Source organism: Danio rerio, chromosome 7 (assembly GCF_052040795.2).
Source record: "Danio rerio strain M-AB ecotype USA chromosome 7, GRCz13ab, whole genome shotgun sequence".
NCBI lineage: Eukaryota > Metazoa > Chordata > Actinopteri > Cypriniformes > Danionidae > Danio > Danio rerio.
Genome location: NC_141027.1, coordinates 16,665,001 through 16,684,551, shown reverse-complemented (window position 1 = coordinate 16,684,551; position 19,551 = coordinate 16,665,001). Strand labels below are relative to the sequence as shown.

Genomic DNA, 19,551 nt, shown 5'->3' with positions numbered 1-19,551 from the left:
GTTTGGAGCGGAGGGACTGACGGACAGTATATAAGCGGCCACCGGACAGGGGCAGAAATGGACATCATCAGACAGCTCAGCGCTTTATTTTCACAAACTGTAAGTAGAAATTCACACTTTTATGACTGTCCATGGCTCGCAATTTGCGCTGTGCGTTATTTGAATGCTAGTATTCATTGAAATTAATCTGTTTTGAGAGTTTATTCAACTTTAAGTGGTTAAAAACCAGAGAAGGCTAATGATGAATTGGTTCATTAAAATGATTAAAAATAAATTAAAAATACACAATAAAATGCTTGACAAACAAATACAGTAGATTTATTGATTAAGGTAATCCTATTTCTAATTAATTCTTCCAAATGACTTTTTATAATGTAAAATAATAAAATAATGTTGGCCATCAACGTATAAACATTAATGATGTTATACTAATTATACTGTTTCTTTTTGTTTCATTTAAGTTTTTATTGCTGAGATTTACAATTCACAGCATCAGTAGACATATGTCACTTTTACAGCTTTTACAGTTTAAATTCCCCAATCAGGGACCAAAAGAGACAACACACATTTCTTCATAACAGCAACAGAACATATCCCTTTGCCTTATTTTACATCATCCTATTTAAAATACTATATACAGAAAACAGAGAATAAAGAATTAAAAGGGGGTTGGGGGGTGAAAACAATAATACCAGTATAAATAAGTCTTAAAATTCTATAGAAGATAAACATAAGGTTGAATGGGAGTAATGTACTCAATCCATTTAAACCATAAGTCAACAAATAAATCTATTTGGTTGTGCACACTGTATGTAATTTCTTCCATAATGAAGATATTTTTCAAAGCATCAATTAAATCTTGCATTTGTGATGGATTAGTTTTATACCAGCATCTAGTAATGGCTTTTTTACTTGAAGCAATGATAATTCTATACATATATTTGTTTTTTCTTTCCAAGGAATCCATTGACAGCATACCCAAGTAAAGTACCTCAAAGCTGAAATCAATTGAGATATTTAAGATATATTCTAAAATGCCATGTATCCCTAATTATACTCTTCTATAGTTTATTTATTTATTTTACCAATCAAGATGATTACGAAATTGATTCAGAAACACATAAATGAACCTTAAGGCATGGAACAAGCTAAAATTATTCAAAAATATTGTTCATTGTTAAAGAATAAAAAAAAATGACTAAAATATAGTCAAGTATAAAAGCAGGCCCTTAGCCAAGGGGGTTCGAAAGACCCACCCCTTACTGACAAAAGTCCAGAATTTGTCCCAAACATGAGCCCATTTGTCTTATTTTGATTGCTATGCCATCAAAATAAAGTGAAAATAACCCATTGACAAAGATTCAGGTTGTGGTTGTGACTTCTGCTAATCAGTTTTGGCCAATGGAAAGAATTATTTCCATTAAGTCCAACATCTAAAACCATCTAAATATTGGACCTTATTACTGGGGGAAAAAAAACTATAAAAAGGTGTGAAGCACCAAAAGCAGCCCATATTAAAATAAATTTGAATACAAATTTGGCTATTGTTGTCATCCATTAATTTTCAAATGTGCTTTTTTTTTAACAAGAGAGGGTAGAAAACATGTGAAGCTCTACATTTTATTATTTTTATTCAAATTGTGAAAATATGACTGAGGATAGTTTAATGAGCTGGCCAATTAAATCTTATAATTAAATAGAAAATGAGGCATATAAGTGCAAAAAGGTCCACTTTTTGAGAAAAAAATAACCACCCCTCTTACCAACCTGGCAACGGGTCTGAAAAGTTATTTCAAATATTATAATTAATATTATATTCATATATTAATATAAAGGGATATTAATTCTGAAAGCATTGAAACATACTACAGAAGCTAGGCTTTTGTAAATCAATATAAATAATATAATTGATTCGGAAAACTGCATTCAAGCAGACACGTCTTTTAATCTTAAGCCTATTTCTGTACCCTTATCACTGCATTCCACACAAGTGAGGTGATATTCTGCCCGCTCAAAGACGTGAGACAGAAAGAGACTAAATGACATATTACTTTGAGATAAGATGCATCTATTTTTATATCTGACCTATCACGTATCACATAAATGAAGGAAGCCGGTGGTTCTAATTCAAAAAATAAAATGAAATAAATAAAAAAAACAACAGGAAAAGATTATTTGATGTTAGATACTTTACCCAAAATTGAAAATAAAAATCATTTTATCACCTACTTGTTGCAAATTAATTTTGTTTTTCTCTGTTGAACACGATAGAAGATATTTCGAATAAGGCTTTTATAATTATTTCTTTCGGGGGTTTTCACCTTTTTGAATTGATAGGACAGTAGAGAGTATAGACAGGAAAGTGTGGGGAGCAGAGAAATGAGAAAGATCGGCGTAGGAGCTCGATGCGGGAATCAAACTCCGGTCACCATGAACACCAGAGTTCCATGTGTCGACTACACCATTGGTGGCCACTATTTACAAAACTGTTTAAAACCACTTGTCATCATTAGCCCATTATCCCAATGTGAAACACATCTAATTTGTTTCACATTGGGAAATCAAATTCACAAATAATTCACAAAAAAAAAACTTCCAGATGCAAAATTTCCATCAATTTGTTAGAGCAGTTAGAGACAGTAGTATTGGTAACCTAGCAACCAACAGTAAACAAGGCATTTATAATGGTGTTGTAATATTGATTAGTCAAGTGGGTCAAACTATAGAATACACAAGACGTGTCACTCATAAAGTTTTGAATAAGAATAGTGTAATGATCCACAAGGCGAATGAACCCTGCTAGTACCGGAGCTAGTCAGCGATCTATATAGACTAGGGATGTAACAATATTGTAAATACCATCATACCGCAATAGTAATTTTTTTCAATATTACCGTAGGCGCATGACTCAATAAAACTATATTTCTGAGAAAAGTTTGCTCTTGCGAATGAAGCGAACGGGAGGTAGCGGGAACTACAATTCCCGTCAGCCTAGGCGTGGCCATCGCCCTTTGCGGTCTGTTGTCACTACAGATCCAGTAATGTGGAAATGGAGGGTGTCGCTAGTAGCGGGGAAGAAAAAGAGCTGGAAATGATCGAACCTAAAGCGGGTTTTAAATCGGATGTGTGGAAGCATTTCAGTTGACAGACAAAGAAAAAAAACAGTATGCAGGCACTGCCAGACTGTGGTGAAATATAAGTCAGGCAATATGACTAAAAACAGTCATGGGGACTGCAGAACACAGCACACTTGTTAGATTGATGCAGAGATTGACTTGTACCGCAAAGAGACCTCTATCTCACTCATGGCTTGTCCTCTCAAGTGGTGGAAAGACGATGCACAACGTTACCCACTGCTGTCAACCTTGGCTAAATCATATCTCTTTGTCCCAGAAACCTCAGTCCCAAATGAGAGGGTTTTTTTTTCTGTTGCAGGGGACATTGTAAATACCCAGAGATCCCAGCTTTTACCAGATTATAGTTATATGATAATTTTCCTTAAAAAACCCATCTCTATCTAAGTGAGTGAGTGATTAAATGTTGAATGTGACGAGTTTTCAACAATACTAGATTGAAACTTTATTTTTTTTTATATGGTTTAATAGTTTTTTGCTATTAAAATTTAAAAATTGAAGTTCCTGTTTCAAAACTTACAGATAGATGGCTAATTTATATGTCATTGAAATGTTCAGTTTTAAGGTAAATAAACACATTTTGCACTTTTTTCGGTTTTGTTTTTCCTGTAAATTATTCAATAAATACCGTACCGTGCCATTCATACCGAGGTATTACCGTACCGTGAAATTCTGATACCGTTACATCCCTAATATAGACTGATGAATCTCCGGGGGAGGGGCTCGGACCAGACGTGAGTTTCTGCAGATTTTGTTCGATTAGAACATTTAGAAATTAAACTAGAGACACAGTTATTGTTAATTTTATTTGTGATTCCTAATATGAAAGTTAATCATAAGCTTGGCAAGCAGTTTTGGAGAATTTGATGTTTTCCCATTCAGGCACAATGCCCAAGCATACAGACCGAGAGGAATTTCAAAGATGGCCGTCGAGTGAAATGACAAGCCTTAAAGGGACTTTGAGCAGGTGTAATGCTTGCTAAATCAGTTTATTATTATTATTATTATTATTGCCCATTATTCACATTAACCCTCTTCCTGCAAGTCCAAACTGAGTGTAAAAAGTATTTTAGTGAATGAATGGATTTTTTAATTTGAAATTTTACATTGTCATCACTCATTTTTTTTCTTGAAAATGGACTGATGAATGAACACAAGCTGATGGAAACCTTGTTACTGACTTCCGCAGTATTTGTGATGCTATTATGAAAGTAAATAGCAACCAGTTTCCAACATTCTTCAAAATATCTACTTATGTGTTTAGCAGAAAATTAAAATCAAAAGTTTGACACCACCTAATGGTTAATGAACAATAAGTAAATTTTCATCTTTAGTTGAACTGTCTCTTTAAATATTTTTAACACTCACTCCTTCTAGCTAATGTTTTTGGCTGGTTTGGTTTGATTGTTTTTCTTTCGCATTCCTGTAAACATCAGCGCGACTTTGCCAGAACCGACGATGCCAAATTGGGGTGGAGGAGCTAAATGTGCGGCCTGTGAGAAGACGGTTTACCATGCGGAGGAGATCCAGTGCAACAGCCGCAGCTTCCATAAAACATGCTTCATCTGCAGTAAGACAACAAAGCATTCACAAGAGGATTAAATGTCATATTTACCATGAAAGGAGTATATTAAATGTCAGCTTTGAGTGTGATGAGATTGTTGCAAATGCTAGAACAATCTTGGTTAAAATAAATTAATAATAATAATAAAAAGAGCTGCGATGCAGTGGCACAGTAGGTAGTGCTGTCGCCTCACAGCAAGAAGGTTGCTGGTTCGAGCCACAGCTGGGTCAGTTGGCGTTTCTGTGTGGAGTTTGCATGTTCTCCCTGCGTTTGCGTGGGTTTCCTCTGGATGCTCCGGTTTCCCCCAAACTTCAAAGACATGCGGTACTGGTGAATTGGGTAGGCTAAATTGTCCGTAGTGTATGAGTGTGTGTGAATGTGTCTCAGAAATGGGTTGCAGCTGGAAGGGCATCCGCTGCGTGAAAACGTGCTGGATAAGTTGGCAGTTCATTCCGCTGTGGTGACCCCGGATGAATAAGGGGATTAAGCCGACAAGAAAATGAATGAATGAATAAAAAGAGCAATGAACACGAATAAATCATTTTCAACAAATACAGCAACATTTCATTAACAATAAAAATATACTATAAAAAAATCGAGATCAATAAGTCATGATGACATTAATTCAGTCTTTCAACTTATAATTCTTTTTAAAGTCACCCAAACTTTTAGCTTAGCTTAGCATAGATCATTGAATCAGATTAGACCATTAACATCTCGCTTTAAATCGAGCAAAGAGTTGTCTAATTTTGGAGTATGTCTACGTGTCTTTGTGATTGCAAGGCATGCTCCCAACAGGCAGTCACGATTTTCAGGCGCTGTGTAATATTGATGCTATGGTACAGTAGTAAATTTCCTTGATATATCGGCCTACAAAATAGAAACTTTTTGTTTGTTGTAAGTCAGGATGTACAAGATGTAACTACAGTAATGTCAAGCTTTAAATAGTGTCAAAATAATCTTTTTACCTGAAATTATTTAGATTTATCAAATGATATTTCTATTCATCTCAACTTAGGATTAGTCAAACTAAATAGAATTATTAAGTTAAACTTTATATAACTAAATACATTTAGTTGAAACCTGAATCATTTATTGGGGTGAGTTAAATTAACAAAACATTTTCATTTTGTAGTGTAGCAAAATTGATCTATTTTAACAAGTGAATAAGATGCTAATGGTCTAATCCAATTCAATGATTTATGCTAAGCTAAGCTAAAAGCACTCCTGCCAGACATAAAGATTAACTGAATGAATTTATGAGTGGTTAAACTCAACTGCTTAACTCTATTGACCTTATTCTAAAATGCGGAAGTGCGCCTGTTTTCGTGATTGTTTTAGAACTTCCGTTTAAGTCGCCTATAGGAGAAATGACTAGGAATAATAAACGGCAGAAAACGGTCAAACTACTTGCTCTACAAACAAATGTTTGCATGACTATATAGACCAAGTAGAATAGTATAATAAAGAAATTTTAGTTTGCAACATCAAACAGTGAAACGAGCAGTTTTTAATGTCTAAAAATGAATGGAAGTGAATGAGACCGGAAGTCTTGAGCCAAAAAGATTCAAATGGCAGCGCCCGCTCATCGGCGCAGAATAAGGTGAATAGAGAACTTGTAAAAAGTGTTCCTTTAAGGTGCCTTTTAATATATTTATAAACAACTATTGATTATTAATAAGTTGTCCAGTCTGGGGAAAAAAATCAACTGCCATCAAGAGTGCTTTCTGAACTGTTTCCAGCATTAAATTTTAAGGGTTGCCAGGGAGGGTGGTAACGGTCTGTTTGAGACGACTAACACTCTGGTGTAGTTAAAACCCCTGTTGTTTGCCACCGTTCAGCAGCCTGTTTCCATCTGCTGCAGATGACAGCAGCCGGGACACTTTGGTCTCCCCGAGCCTCTTGTTCATCAGCCTAAAATTAGACTCCAAGCCAAGCTCCCATGAGCCTCCTGAGCTCATCCTGGCTGGAAGAACAGCAGCTGATGAACACAGACAGAAGATGAGCTGTGAGATCACCATCCAACTCCAGACTCAACTGGACCAGTTCACATTGGAATACATTTATTCATTTTCCTTCGGCTTTGTTCCTTTATTCATCAGGGGTCGCCACAGCGGAACGAACCACCAAGTTATTCAGCATATGTTTTACACAGCAGATGCCACTTCCAGCTGCAACCCATTACAGGGAAATATCCATACACACTCACATTCACACACATGCACTATGGACAGTTGAGTTTTTCCAATTCACCCATGTCTTTGTACTGTGGGGGAAACGGGAGCACCTGGAGGAAACCCACACCAACACGGCGAAAACATGCAAACTCCACACAGAAATGTCAACTGATCCAGCCGAGACTCAAACCAGCAACATTCTTGCTGTGAGGCCATAGTGCTAACCACTGAGTCACCGTTTCTTCGATTTGAATACATTTTCATAATATTATTCCTAGTCAACACAGGTAGTCTGCGACTTAATAAACTTGTTAGTTAATTAAAGGGATAATAGAACCACAAAAAATAATATTCTGTCATCATTTACTGACCCTCCACTTGTTCCAATCCTGTCTGAGTTTCTTCTGCTCAACACAAAAGACTACATGTTAAAAAAAAACGGTTATACATTCACTTCAACATTTTTTTTTCTCTACTATGGAGGTCAATGGCCAGTGGTTTGCTACATTTTTCAAATTTTCTACATTTATGTTCAGCAGATGAAAGAAAATGAAGGTTTTGAATCACTGAGAAAACTCAGATTTTCATTAAACTGGAAATCCCAGAAATGTTGTTTTGCTTATTTATTTATTAGTTGTAACTTAAAAAAAACATTTCAAAATATTTAAATAAGTGATTAAATAAATAACATAAAATCATTAGTTATAAACACAAATCAATGTGTAAATAAATAAATATATTATAATTAAAATGTGAATTCACTTGTATTTTGCATTGTTTTAGTTCAATACAAAACATTTGATTACAAATGATATCATAATTTGACTGAAACACGAAAAAGCAGAACAACTTGATAATTACAGCTGTTTACAGTTGATCAGACTGCGTATTACAGACTACAAATTACCTGATGAAAAATGTCAGAAATGTAATCTAGATTACAAACTATAGATAAGGTAATCTAAATGACATATTAGAAATAGTATAATTTGACTCCCCTTAAATTACTTTAGACTTGCTTATTCTGTTTGTTTATTTAATGGTCTCCAAATTCTGAAGATTGGATTATAGATTTTATTTAGCCTTTATATTTTGTTTATTTATCATTATATATTTTTTTTCAATTTATTATCTTTTGTTGAAGCCAAACAACAACAACACTAATTGTGAATCAAGAAAATACAAATAATTTACTTCACTAATATACTGTGTATATATACTGTATATATATATATATGTGTGTGTGTGTGTGTGTGTGTGTTGAAGATTTCAACACATTTCTAAACATACTAGTTTTAATAACTACATTTTTAATAACTGATTTCTTTTATCTTTCGCCATAATATTTTACTAGACATTTTTCAAGATACTAGTGTTCAGCTTTAAGTGCAATTTAAAGGCTTAAATAGGTTAATTAAGCAAGTCAGGGTAATTCGACAAGTCATTGTATAGCAGTGGTTTGCATTGTGGACAATAAAACAAAATGCTTAAGGGGGCTAATAACATTGACCCTAGGCTAATATGTTTTTTATTTTTTATTATTAAAAAACGGCTTTTATTCAGGAAAAATATCTAGTATCCAGTTAATATTATTTAAAGAAACTTCTATAAAGCTTAGTGACATTTAAAGGCTTAACTAGGTTAATTAGGTTAACTAGGCAGGTTAGGGTAATTAGGCAAGTTATTGTATAATGATGGGTTTGTTCTGTTGACTATCAAAAACATATAGCTTAAAGGGGCTAATAATTTTGACTTTAAAATGGCTTTAAAAAAATTTAAAACGGCTTTTATTCTAGCTGAAATAAAAGTAATAAGAATTTCTCCAGAAGAAAAAATATTATAATACATACTGTGAAAATTTCCTTGCTCTGTTAAACATCATTTGGTAAACATTTAAAAATGTATATATGCATGATTTGTTTGTTTTTAGTGGTTTGTCGTAAAGGTTTGGACAGCACCACAGTTGCCGCACATGAGTCTGAGATATACTGCAAAACCTGCTACGGCAAGAAATATGGTCCGAAAGGTTATGGGTATGGCCAGGGTGCTGGAGCTTTGAGTTCTGACCCGGTCAATAATGAAGAACTTCAGCCTCAAGAGTACGTCCTCAAAATACACTCATAATGTTGAACGTTTTTTGTTATGCATGAACTGACTTTTACCAAGTTTTAAGGACAGATTTATACCCTTAATGCATGTTCATATGCAAAAATCATTTTACATTGATTACACTGAGATGCCAATTTTTATGAAGGATACAGTACATACAGTGCTCAACATAACTGACTACACCCGATTTTGAAAATGAATATTTTTAACCATTTCTCAGTGAATATAGGTCATATATTTTGGTGTATTTGAACAAAATAGATTTACTAAACCAATACATTTATTCAAATAATATTTTAGTCACCGAACATCTTTAGAAATGGAAAGATAATACATTTAAATTCATGCAAAATAAAAAAAAAAATGACAAACTACAAAAACTCAACAAAATTTTTTTCTCTTGAATGTTTTTTTTTTTCGTATACATTTGGGCTACTAATTTTGGACCGTTATCATGAGTTATTTTGTTAGATTAGCTTCAGATTTGTATATACTGTATACTTTAAAATGCGTGTATGCTAATGTATGAATAAAAAAAATGAAGTACTCCTCTGTCTTAGGGTTGGACTTGTGCTATCGGACACTAGCTGTATATGAAATCTTAAGATGTCCATATTTAGATAACCTGTATGTGTGTGTGTGTGTGTGTGTGTGTGTGTGTGTGTGTGTTCTGAACATTTTAAGGCCCAAAGCTCCACGTCCTGCACCTGCGAACTCAAACTCAAGCAAGTTTGCGCAGAAGTTCGGGAGTACAGATCGCTGTCCTCGCTGCTCTAAAGCTGTTTATGCAGCGGAGAAAATCATGGGTGCTGGAAAGGTAAAACCACTGCAAAAATTACCCTGAGAAGCTGACGCTGCATTAATGCTACAATACACTGCTAAAATATGAAATATATTATTAATAAACCACCTAATCTAAATACGTAGCAGATTCTGAGAAACTGTTCCTCCTCAGCACTTCTGCAATATGCTGCTGTCACAGGTCAGCGCTGTGTAAAGTAGTAATTCATCAGTCTGTACCTGCTTTTGATCCAACAGCCCTGGCACAAAACCTGCTTCCGCTGTTTATTGTGCGGGAAGAGCCTGGAGTCCACCACCGTGACGGATAAAGATGGAGAGCTCTACTGTAAAGGTACAATCAATCAAAGGAAACTGCTCAATCTCATTAGTATCACTTAACTGATCAATAGATGCTGTTTCAAAGACCTAGTTAATGTTCAACAGCCATTACAGCACAACTGATGCAATCAACAGCTCAAATACTGTAGCCGTGTGAATAAAGGGTTAGTTCACCCAAAAATTTAAATTGCGTTATTAATCACTCACCTTCATGTCGTTACATTCCCAAGACCTTCATTCATTTTCGGAACACAAAGACATTTTAGATGAAACCTCAGAGCTCTCTGACCCTCCATAGACATCAGGGGCTCAGACAGGGCCGGAGTGGGACTCCTTTTCAGCCCTGGAGTTTCAAGCCTCAGACCGGCCTACCTCAGTTCACGACTGACTATATTAAAATAAGGTCATTCCAAATCAGTTTCTAATTACACTATCACGTCTTTTTTTTTGAGAAAAAAGCTGCTTTAGAACTTCAAATGTTCAACAACCCTAACAGTATTATATGTCTTAACAATAAAAAAAAAAACATACTCAGACAGGGATCAAACCCGGGTCGGCAGCGTCATAATCTAACATGCTAACCACTGGACCACAACAGTTGTATATTGAGATGTGACCCATCGGAGTTATATCATCATTATACATAAAAAGAGCAGAGCTGCAGTTAAATAATGAATAAGAAGACTGTGGTCAAGTAAATAAATAAATTAATTTAAATTAAGTGTGACTGCTGAGAGCAACAGATTCTGGAGCTAGGGACACCGGCCCTCGCGGCCAAAAAACGGACCGGCCCACCGGGAATTCTCCTGGTCCTCCTGATTAGCCAATCCGGGCCTGGGTCCAGAGATGTTTTAAGTTCAGAAAAGGAACCAAAGATATTGCCGAAATATTCCATGTTACTTCAATGGTTTAACTGTCTTCATAAAAAGCTCCATAAACACCTATGGGCCAAGCGGCAACCTCCTGCTCTCACTTGTGAAGCTAATACGGAAGAAGCTGAATTTGCAATTCATCAACTGGCCTCTGGGGGCTGGCTCCAAAACAGAGCAAATTGACATCAATTTTAAAATGCCTAATTTTACAGCAGAAATGTCCATATTTTTTACAGTCTATGTTTTATTCGCAAAAAAACAAACAAACCCCAAAACACTATAAAAAGACTTTGTTTGCCACTGTCTTCCACATCAGATAGGGTTGTTTAAAAAAAACACACACACACACACACACACTTGGATAGAAGTTTTCTCTTGTTGTTTTGTTAGGGTTAGGAACCTACTTATACCACATCTTGGGGACAAATTTGTACCTTTGTGGAGACAATCTCCAAAAAACTCCTTTTCTGGGTCATCATCATTTGTAAAATGTATGATATATGTACATATGAATATTAATTCAGTATAAAGCATAATTAGAATTGATTTGTTTAAATATAAACATTAAATCAACTTTGTTTGTCAATGTCTTCCACATCAGATTAGGCCGTTTACTATGGAAAAAACACACTTGCGTGTAGAGCTGAAGTTGTTGCTAGAAGGGATACAGCTATGGCTGAAAATTGGCGAGAATTATTTATTAAACTACCCATTAAATTGTGTTTTATTAACATTTTCCACTACCCCAAACCTTAAGCTATGCCTTATAATTATTTAAAAGTGGCAATTGTTGTACAGTGTCACAAAAATTATATTACACTGATGTGAACATGCCGTAGGATCCGCAGATGTATCCCATCTAGACTTTAGCTAGCGCTGCTGACTCTAATGGAAAACATCCCATACAACATGTGTACGGAGACCTGGAAGGGACGTGATGGTGGGGGAAAAAATGGGTGGAAGAAAAAAAACTGAGTGGGAGAAAAAAAAAAAACAGTAATAGGAGAATATATATATTTTTTTAGGTTTTTGCATTCCCTAGCAAAGATGTTTCGCGTTATCTCACAAAACTTTCCACAAACACTTCCTGTTCACTTCAAACATGTCAACCCTCCCGTTTTTGCCGGGATTCTCTTGTGTTTTACCATTCTTTCCCAATATCATCCTATCACATCTTTGAGAGGGAATGCAAAACATCTTTGTGAGGGAACGCAAAAACGTGTAAATAAAATTTTTTTATTTTTTAAATTATATATATATATATATATATATATATATATATATATATATATATATATATATATATATATATAGATAGATAGATAGATAGATAGATAGATAGATAGATATCACTGTTTTTTCCTCCCACCCATTTTTTTTCCTCCCACTCAGTTTTTTTTCTTCAATTTTTTTCCCCACCATCACATGCCATCATGTGCACCCTTGCAAGGAAGATAAGACATTGATGAACAAATCTATTTTTACTGGGTAAAGAAACTATATAGCGGTCATAAATACCAGAATTTTCACTTTTGGGTGAACTAACCCTTTAAAGCCTCTCTTTGTGTTGAAATGATTTATCATCCCAACAGAAATCTCCATTATATTTGGCATGAAATGACAACTCCAATAGTCTTTTCTTCTCTGTTTTGATGCATCTGGGAATGACAATCACCAAAAGGAAAATGAAAGTAGGACGGGACTTGATTTTGTCCACCAGACACTGACTGGACGGTTGTTGCTTGCTATTGGTGGATCTTACGCGAGTGACAGATTGCTCTGCCCTGACACGAACGCAGCATCAGAGAAAAGATATTGACGAGGGAGGAAAGTTATTTTGGTTTTGAAAGGTTCAAATGATATTTAAGAGGCACAAGAATTTTATATTAGGAAGTTTAATCAGAAAGTAGGAGAATTGTCAGCTTTGAATTCATCTTGCTGATTATGAAACATTACAAATTACTAGTTTAAACTTTACCATCATTTAAGAACATTTGTGCGTTATTTATTTCTCTATTTTTGTGTTTCAGTTTGCTATGCCAAAAACTTTGGTCCGAAGGGGCGGGGCCTAGGGAACCCGGGCATGGTCGAGGAGAGTGTGTGACAAGTGTAGACCAATCAAGTGCAACCTCCTATTCATCACATGATATTTAAACATGGCTGTCAGTATTTGCCTCCTAGTGGCAGCTGCAAGAAAATTAAACACAACAAAAAACAATCATATTTCAGTTTGCACACATTATATCAATTTTATCAACATGTTTCAATACACCCAAAGCTCGGTTGCAAAACTTTTCATCCCAAACGACTTTCCATTGGAGATTAAAGACCTGCAAATGTTAGTCGTGTGCAGTGGAAATGCAGCTTTATACATGAAGCTGAAGTGTGGAACTTACAGAAACAACTTACACTTAATCACGCCATTTGGTTAAGCCTGTTCCAGTGTGAGGATGTTTGGTATAAAGCAGTACAATGCTGAAATGTAAAAAAAGTATTATGTTCTACCAACAGCTTAGTACAAGACCTGTTTAACTTTCTTCAGTTGAACACAAAAGAAGATCATTTGAAGAATGCTGGTAGCTAGCACCCACTGACTTCCATAGTCATTTCTTATTTTCTATGGATGTGAATGGGTGTCAGAAACCAAGACTGAAGGAAGAAACTCAAAGGTTTACAACTACACGATGAGGTTATTTTCATTTTTGGATGAACGTATGAAAGTATCGTAACACAGTGCACACTTCAGCTTTATATCTGATCTTATGTTAAATTTATGCACTAATTACTTCATAAACTGTAGCACAATTATATAAATCCTGTCTACTGTACTGTAATTGTCATGTCATAAAAACATAAATCAACATTTAATAAAGATATAAGATGTGTCATTCAGCGTTGATTCCTGATACTTAGATAATGGTTTAAATGAGTGATTTTATAAAATCACAAACTAATGATCAACCTAAAGGAATAGTTCCCCCAAATAGGAAGATTCTGTTATCATTTACTCACCCTTGACTTGTTTCTTTGCTTTGTCGAACACAAAAGAAGATATTCTGAAGAATGTTGGAAACCAACAACCAGGGCTTGACATTAACACTTACCAACCCGCCAAATGGTAAAAAGAAAGGTTAATCATCTTATTTTTTTATAACTACATTGCTTTAAATATGAGATTAACTCTCCATTTATGTGTAGTTAACTGGTGATCTGAGGGAGCTTTAGCCAGGACAGATTACTGTGCATATTTTTGATACATGACAATAATTATTTTTTAAAAGTCAATTGTTTAAAAGTTTTTCTTTGTTTTTTTAAAGACATGTTTTGTTAAATAAAAAGTATATATTTAGCTTGTTTTGAAACTTAAAATTTGTGGCTGGGAAATAATTATTGTTTGGTTTGGTCAGAGATAAATTTGGTAAATTCTTAATTTTGAGTTCTGAGAAGTCACGTGAAATAAAAACTAATTGCAGTATAACACTATGAAATCATGACCTATTTGCTCTACACGAAATACAAAAAGTGAAATGAATGAGGAGGCATTTGAAAATAACACAAAATCTAAATCAAGTCATTTTTGCATGTCAAAGTCATATTTATGCATATAAAAATAGTTTACCAACAAAAAAATTGTGGCTAGTGAAAATGCAGAGTGGCTAGTAACGTTGGAAAACTACTAGCCACTGTGGATGCTGATCAAAAAAGTTATTGTCAAGCCCTCCCAACAACCACTGAATTCCATACTAGGAAAAATAAAAGTTCAAGTGGAAGTCAATGGTCACCAGCTTCCAAAACATTCTTCAAAATATCTGCTTTTGTATTCAGTAGAAAAAAAATCCTCATCATACTTATTTTTTTTTATTAGCTAAAAACAAAACCAAACTTTTGCTTACCACCCCAGTATTAATGTCTAAAAAAAGTTAATCAGCATTTTGACATGTTCAGCATCTATTCAACTCAGTTTTACTGGAGCTTTAATTACTAATGAAAAATGTTTAGTCAAAATTGTTATTTTAGCGTCAATGTCAAATTAAAGAAAATAATTGAAAAATCTGATATTAAAGGGATAGGTTACCCCAAAATTAATTATTCTGCCTGTTGTTGGAAATGGGTAACCATTAAACTCCATAGTCTTTGTCTATCTTACTATGTCAATGAATTCTAAAATCGAAGACAAAAGAACATGAAGTGAATTTTTTGTTTTTGGGTAAACAATAATATAATAATAATAATAATAATAGTTATTTTTAATATAATAATATAATTACTAATTATAAACTTTAATGAAATAATAACAATTATAATAATAATAGTTTAAGGGCATCCTTAATGATCAGTATGGCCCCATACTTTTCATTTTCTTGCATTACAACTAAACGCGAACAATCTAAATAAACACATCGACAAACACTAGAACCAGCTAATTACAAAACAAGTCTGATTTATTCCAAAGCACAGAGCAGGATTCAACAACAGCACATTTCCCTTATAATGACACTGCGTGATACAGAAGAATGCGAAGAGCAAGATGATGCTAGCGGACACTAGCCTGAACTACACAGTGGTTATTTAAAAGCTTAAACAAGACAAAAAATTTTTTTCCGTCATTTAAAATATCACTGATTGAGTATAAAGGGTAAAAACAACACTAATAGCTAATAAAATAAAATATATTAAATTATATGATTAATCTGGCATGTATAATGCTATAAAATGTTCAGGAGGGGAGCGGCGATGCATCTGATCGTAACAAAGTCATTTCAAATACATTTTAAACATGTATGCTTCGCAAAATTACAAGAAAATCAGCTTCATTTTTTTTCCTTTTCGTTTTGTAGAAATAAAATTGCTCGGATTTACAAATCTCGTCACAAAGAGCTCAAGGATAGTGGTCACTTCTTGTAAAATGATGGAGTAAAAATCAAACCGGTGTGATTTTTACTGTACCTTACAAAATATTTCGGTTCAAAATATACCAGTATGCTTATAAACGCGTACTCCATGTATAACTTAAACTGTAAGGCAGAAATCAGGTGTATTTCGTGCGAATATAAAAGGTGGATGTTCTTAGCAAATAGAACTAATTATCCAAATGATCATTCAGTCTGTTCTTCATTTCCATAATAAAAAAAGAGGCGTTAAATTCAAACCAATGGCTCCAGATCTGGGATGTCTCTCTCCCTGAGTGGATGATTGGTTGCTGGGGGTGGGCGTGGGGTCAAACGGCATCGGGACTGCTGAACATATCTCTGCCGAGACCCATGGGATGCTGCTGAGTCCAGTCCAAAACCATTGGCTTGCAGAGACCACAGAAACGCCACTGGAAGAAGTTCACCAGGTTCTTCACCACTCCATGACTATGAGAGAAGAAAACATTTCACTAAAGAGAGAGAATTTCCTCCACTTTTTTGGGAAAATAAGCTATTTTGTCTGAATAAGAGTATAGTTCCTTGATATATATCAACTTTTCCCTTTCGTTGGACAAAGCACATGATATAACTACAGAGGAGTTGAGCTTTAAATAGGAGAATTATCTAGTCAATTTTTGAGTGAGATGCTAATGGTCTAATCTGATTCAATGACTTATGCTAAGTTAAGCTAAAAGGGCTTTGGAGACCGGCAGACCTGGAGATTTTTTAAAATGGTAAAACTAAACTGTTTAACTTTAGGGGAGTTTCACCCCCAAAAAATTACTCCACTTTTAGGCTCATTTTTTTGGGTGAACCGGTTAAGACAGACGACTGCAGGTCAATGGGGTAAAAAATAACATCTAATTGTTAAATCACCATACTTACCCAGTTAATTGACTACATTATAGGGAAAGTTCACCCAAAAATAAAAAACTACTTGCAATTTATTCACCCTCAAGTGGTTCCAAACCTTTATGAGTTTCTTTCTCCTGTTGAACACAAAAGAACATATTTTGATGAAAGCTGAAAACCATTGACTTGCATAGTAGGAAAAACAATGGAAGTCAATGGTTACAGGTTTTCAACATTTTTTAAAATATCTTCTTTTGTGTTTAAAAAAAGAAAAATAAATTATGACAATTTTGCTTTTTGGGTGAGCTAAAATTATTATAAAAATATTGAACACAGCGTACTAAATAAATAAATACATTTTGTGACATATAAGGAATTATGAAATCATTCCATAATAAAAAAAATACTGTGGAAAAAAAGAAACTGGCAGAAAAATAAATCAGAATTTTTTGGTAGAATTAACTGGTGTATATCCTCATTAGGCAAATTACACTGTATATGAACAAATTTCTCTGTGTGAAAATCACTTTGAAATACAGCCATGAACTGAAGACCAAAGAAGAGATTTCTGAAAAACTAATTTTCCAAAAAAATACAAAAAGATAAAGCCTTTAAAACAAGCATTATAGTCGAACTCTAAAGACACAAATTAGTTAAAATTGATTAAAAAAATAATACTAGTATGCATTAAATAGTTTTCTACACGGGAGGGGGGTTGTCGTGGATGACAGTGAAGAGGGTTGGGGAGTCGCTGTAGAAATTAAACAGCGGATGGGGGAGGAGGGTGGTTGAGGAGGGGCATCGGTAAAATGAGGTGCCGGATCAGATTTCAGAGGTGCTGGATCTTGTGTGTTCCAGCACAAATTAAGTCCTGATTATAAGTGAAAAGCTGTGCTTTAATTTTGAATTGTGACACCCACAGACATCATCACCAACTATAAATCAGAGGTAAGACTTTCTCATACATAGCCTTGGCTACAATTATGCATGATAGGCTTTACATTATAGAGAGAAATAACAGAAACCAAGACTGCTGTTCAGTCAAGTTTGCTAAACAGCTCTCGCTAATAGTTCAGCATGCTTTCACTTTCGCATTTGACATGAAGCGTACATTTACCAGTAGGAATGACATCCCGCCCTACCCATAATGCTCTCTTCATATCATCGTATATATGCATATTACATATCCATAATACACTGTAATATAATCAGGCTTGTTACTTTGTTGGATCATATCGCTTTCTCACTACAATCGATCAGCTCCAGAGTTTGCTTCATTTGAGCCGAGACCACCTCATTCATTCATTCATTCATTCATCTTCTGCTGCTTTTCCGGGGCTGGGTCGCGGGGGCAGCAGTCTTCGAGAGAACCCCAGACTTCCTTATCCCCAGACACTTCCTCCAGCTCCTCCGGGGGATCCCGAGGCGTTCCCAGGCCAGCCGAGAGACATAGTCTCTCCAGCGTGTCCTGGGTCTTCCCCGAGGTCGTCTCCCAGTGGGACCTGCCTGGAACACCTCCTTAGGTAGGCGTCCAGGAGGCATCCGAAATAGATGCCCGAGCCACCTCAGCTGACTTCTCTCGATGTGGAGGAGCAGCGACTCTACTCCGAGCTCCTCCCGGGTGTCAGAGCTCCTCACCCTATCCATAAGAGTGCGCCCTGCCACCCTTCGAAGGAAACTCATTTCGGCCACTTGTATCCGAGATCTTGTCCTTTCGGTCATGATCCAAAGCTCATGACCATAGGTGAGAGTAGGAACGTAGATTGACCGGTAAATCGAGAGCTTTGCCTTTCGGCTCAGCTCCTTCTACACCAAAATGGACCGGTACATCGACCGCATTACTGCTGCCGCTGCACCAATTCGCGTGTCAATCTCTCGAACGAGAGATTGACGAGACCACCTCGTTCTGGTAATTTCAGACTGATTGTTTTGGCGTAAATTAGAGCATGATTGCTGGTTTCATTTATGCTAAACGAACTGTGCTATGGGGGAAATGCACCAGGTTCCGAAACAAAAATCTAGATGCAATGTTTGATCAGCTCACACGTGTGCTTGGAATCGTCTTTGTTTTTCTGCAAGATTTCTGTGGATGAGTAAATTACCTTCATCTCTTTAAATAATACATTTTTCAGTGATTAACCCTAAACTGATTAAAAAGCAGCTTACTTGAATGGGTTTTGTCTGAGAGAGACGGCTTGAGGGAGTTTTCTCTGTCTGTGCATCAGGTTCGCCCTCTCAGATGTCGTCAAACCAAGGAACGCAATCTGTGGGGAAAAATACATGTATTTGGAAAGGTTTCATTTTGTTGTCTCACGCAGTCCAAAACATTAATATGTTCCATTACTGACTAGGGTTGTCATGATATTGGAATTCGGTACCAATCGATACTGAATTTTAAAAAGGTTCATTTCCTGAGAACATTTGAGCATGTTCTTAAACAGCGCTGATCTGCCATTGTGTTCACGTGCTCAACAGAGTGATTGGCCGTGAAGGTCATGGGTTCACCGAACTCACCTCTGTTTACTGAGTGTAACCACAGATACACTGTAGCATTTTAAAGCCGTCATTCATCAGCGGATCGCTCGTATGTCAGCTTTTAAACAAACCAGCTGACTTTGACTTTGACATGACTTTGAAAAGCTCTAGTGCTCCTGTATCTCAGTAAACAGAGGTGAATTCAGTGAACTGATGACCTTCACGGCCAATCACAGTAATTTCTGTTGAACACATGAACACAATGGCAGATCAGTGGTGTTTGAGAACGTGGTTAACAGCGCTCAAATGTTTGCGGGAAGTGGACATTTTTTAAACTTT

At 35.6% G+C, this 19,551-nt stretch overlaps 3 protein-coding genes across 6 annotated transcripts in view; 2 read left to right on the top strand and 1 right to left on the bottom strand.

Moving 5' to 3' along the window:
• LOC147835938 (uncharacterized) overlaps nucleotides 1-19,551 on the top strand; it is a 939,756-nt gene that overhangs the window by 802,125 nt on the left and 118,080 nt on the right. The gene's annotated exons all lie outside the window — the stretch shown is intronic.
• On the top strand, nucleotides 53-13,860 carry csrp3 (cysteine and glycine-rich protein 3 (cardiac LIM protein)). Of its 2 annotated transcripts, NM_001320091.2 has the most exon segments (7): nucleotides 53-99; nucleotides 960-982; nucleotides 4,571-4,704; nucleotides 8,806-8,974; nucleotides 9,669-9,801; nucleotides 10,023-10,116; nucleotides 13,006-13,860. In NM_001320091.2, coding segments are annotated over 7 exon segments (669 nt in total). In that variant the 5' UTR covers nucleotides 53-57; the 3' UTR covers nucleotides 13,080-13,860.
• The window catches only part of zdhhc13 (zDHHC palmitoyltransferase 13), a 41,310-nt gene continuing 37,155 nt past the window's right edge, over nucleotides 15,397-19,551 (bottom strand). Inside the window, 2 exon segments of one of the 3 annotated variants that reach the window (NM_001008650.4) lie at nucleotides 15,397-16,332; nucleotides 18,904-19,001. In NM_001008650.4, the coding sequence (NP_001008650.2) occupies nucleotides 16,194-16,332; nucleotides 18,904-19,001 (237 nt within the window). In that variant the 3' untranslated portion in view covers nucleotides 15,397-16,193. 3 annotated transcript variants of the gene reach the window in all.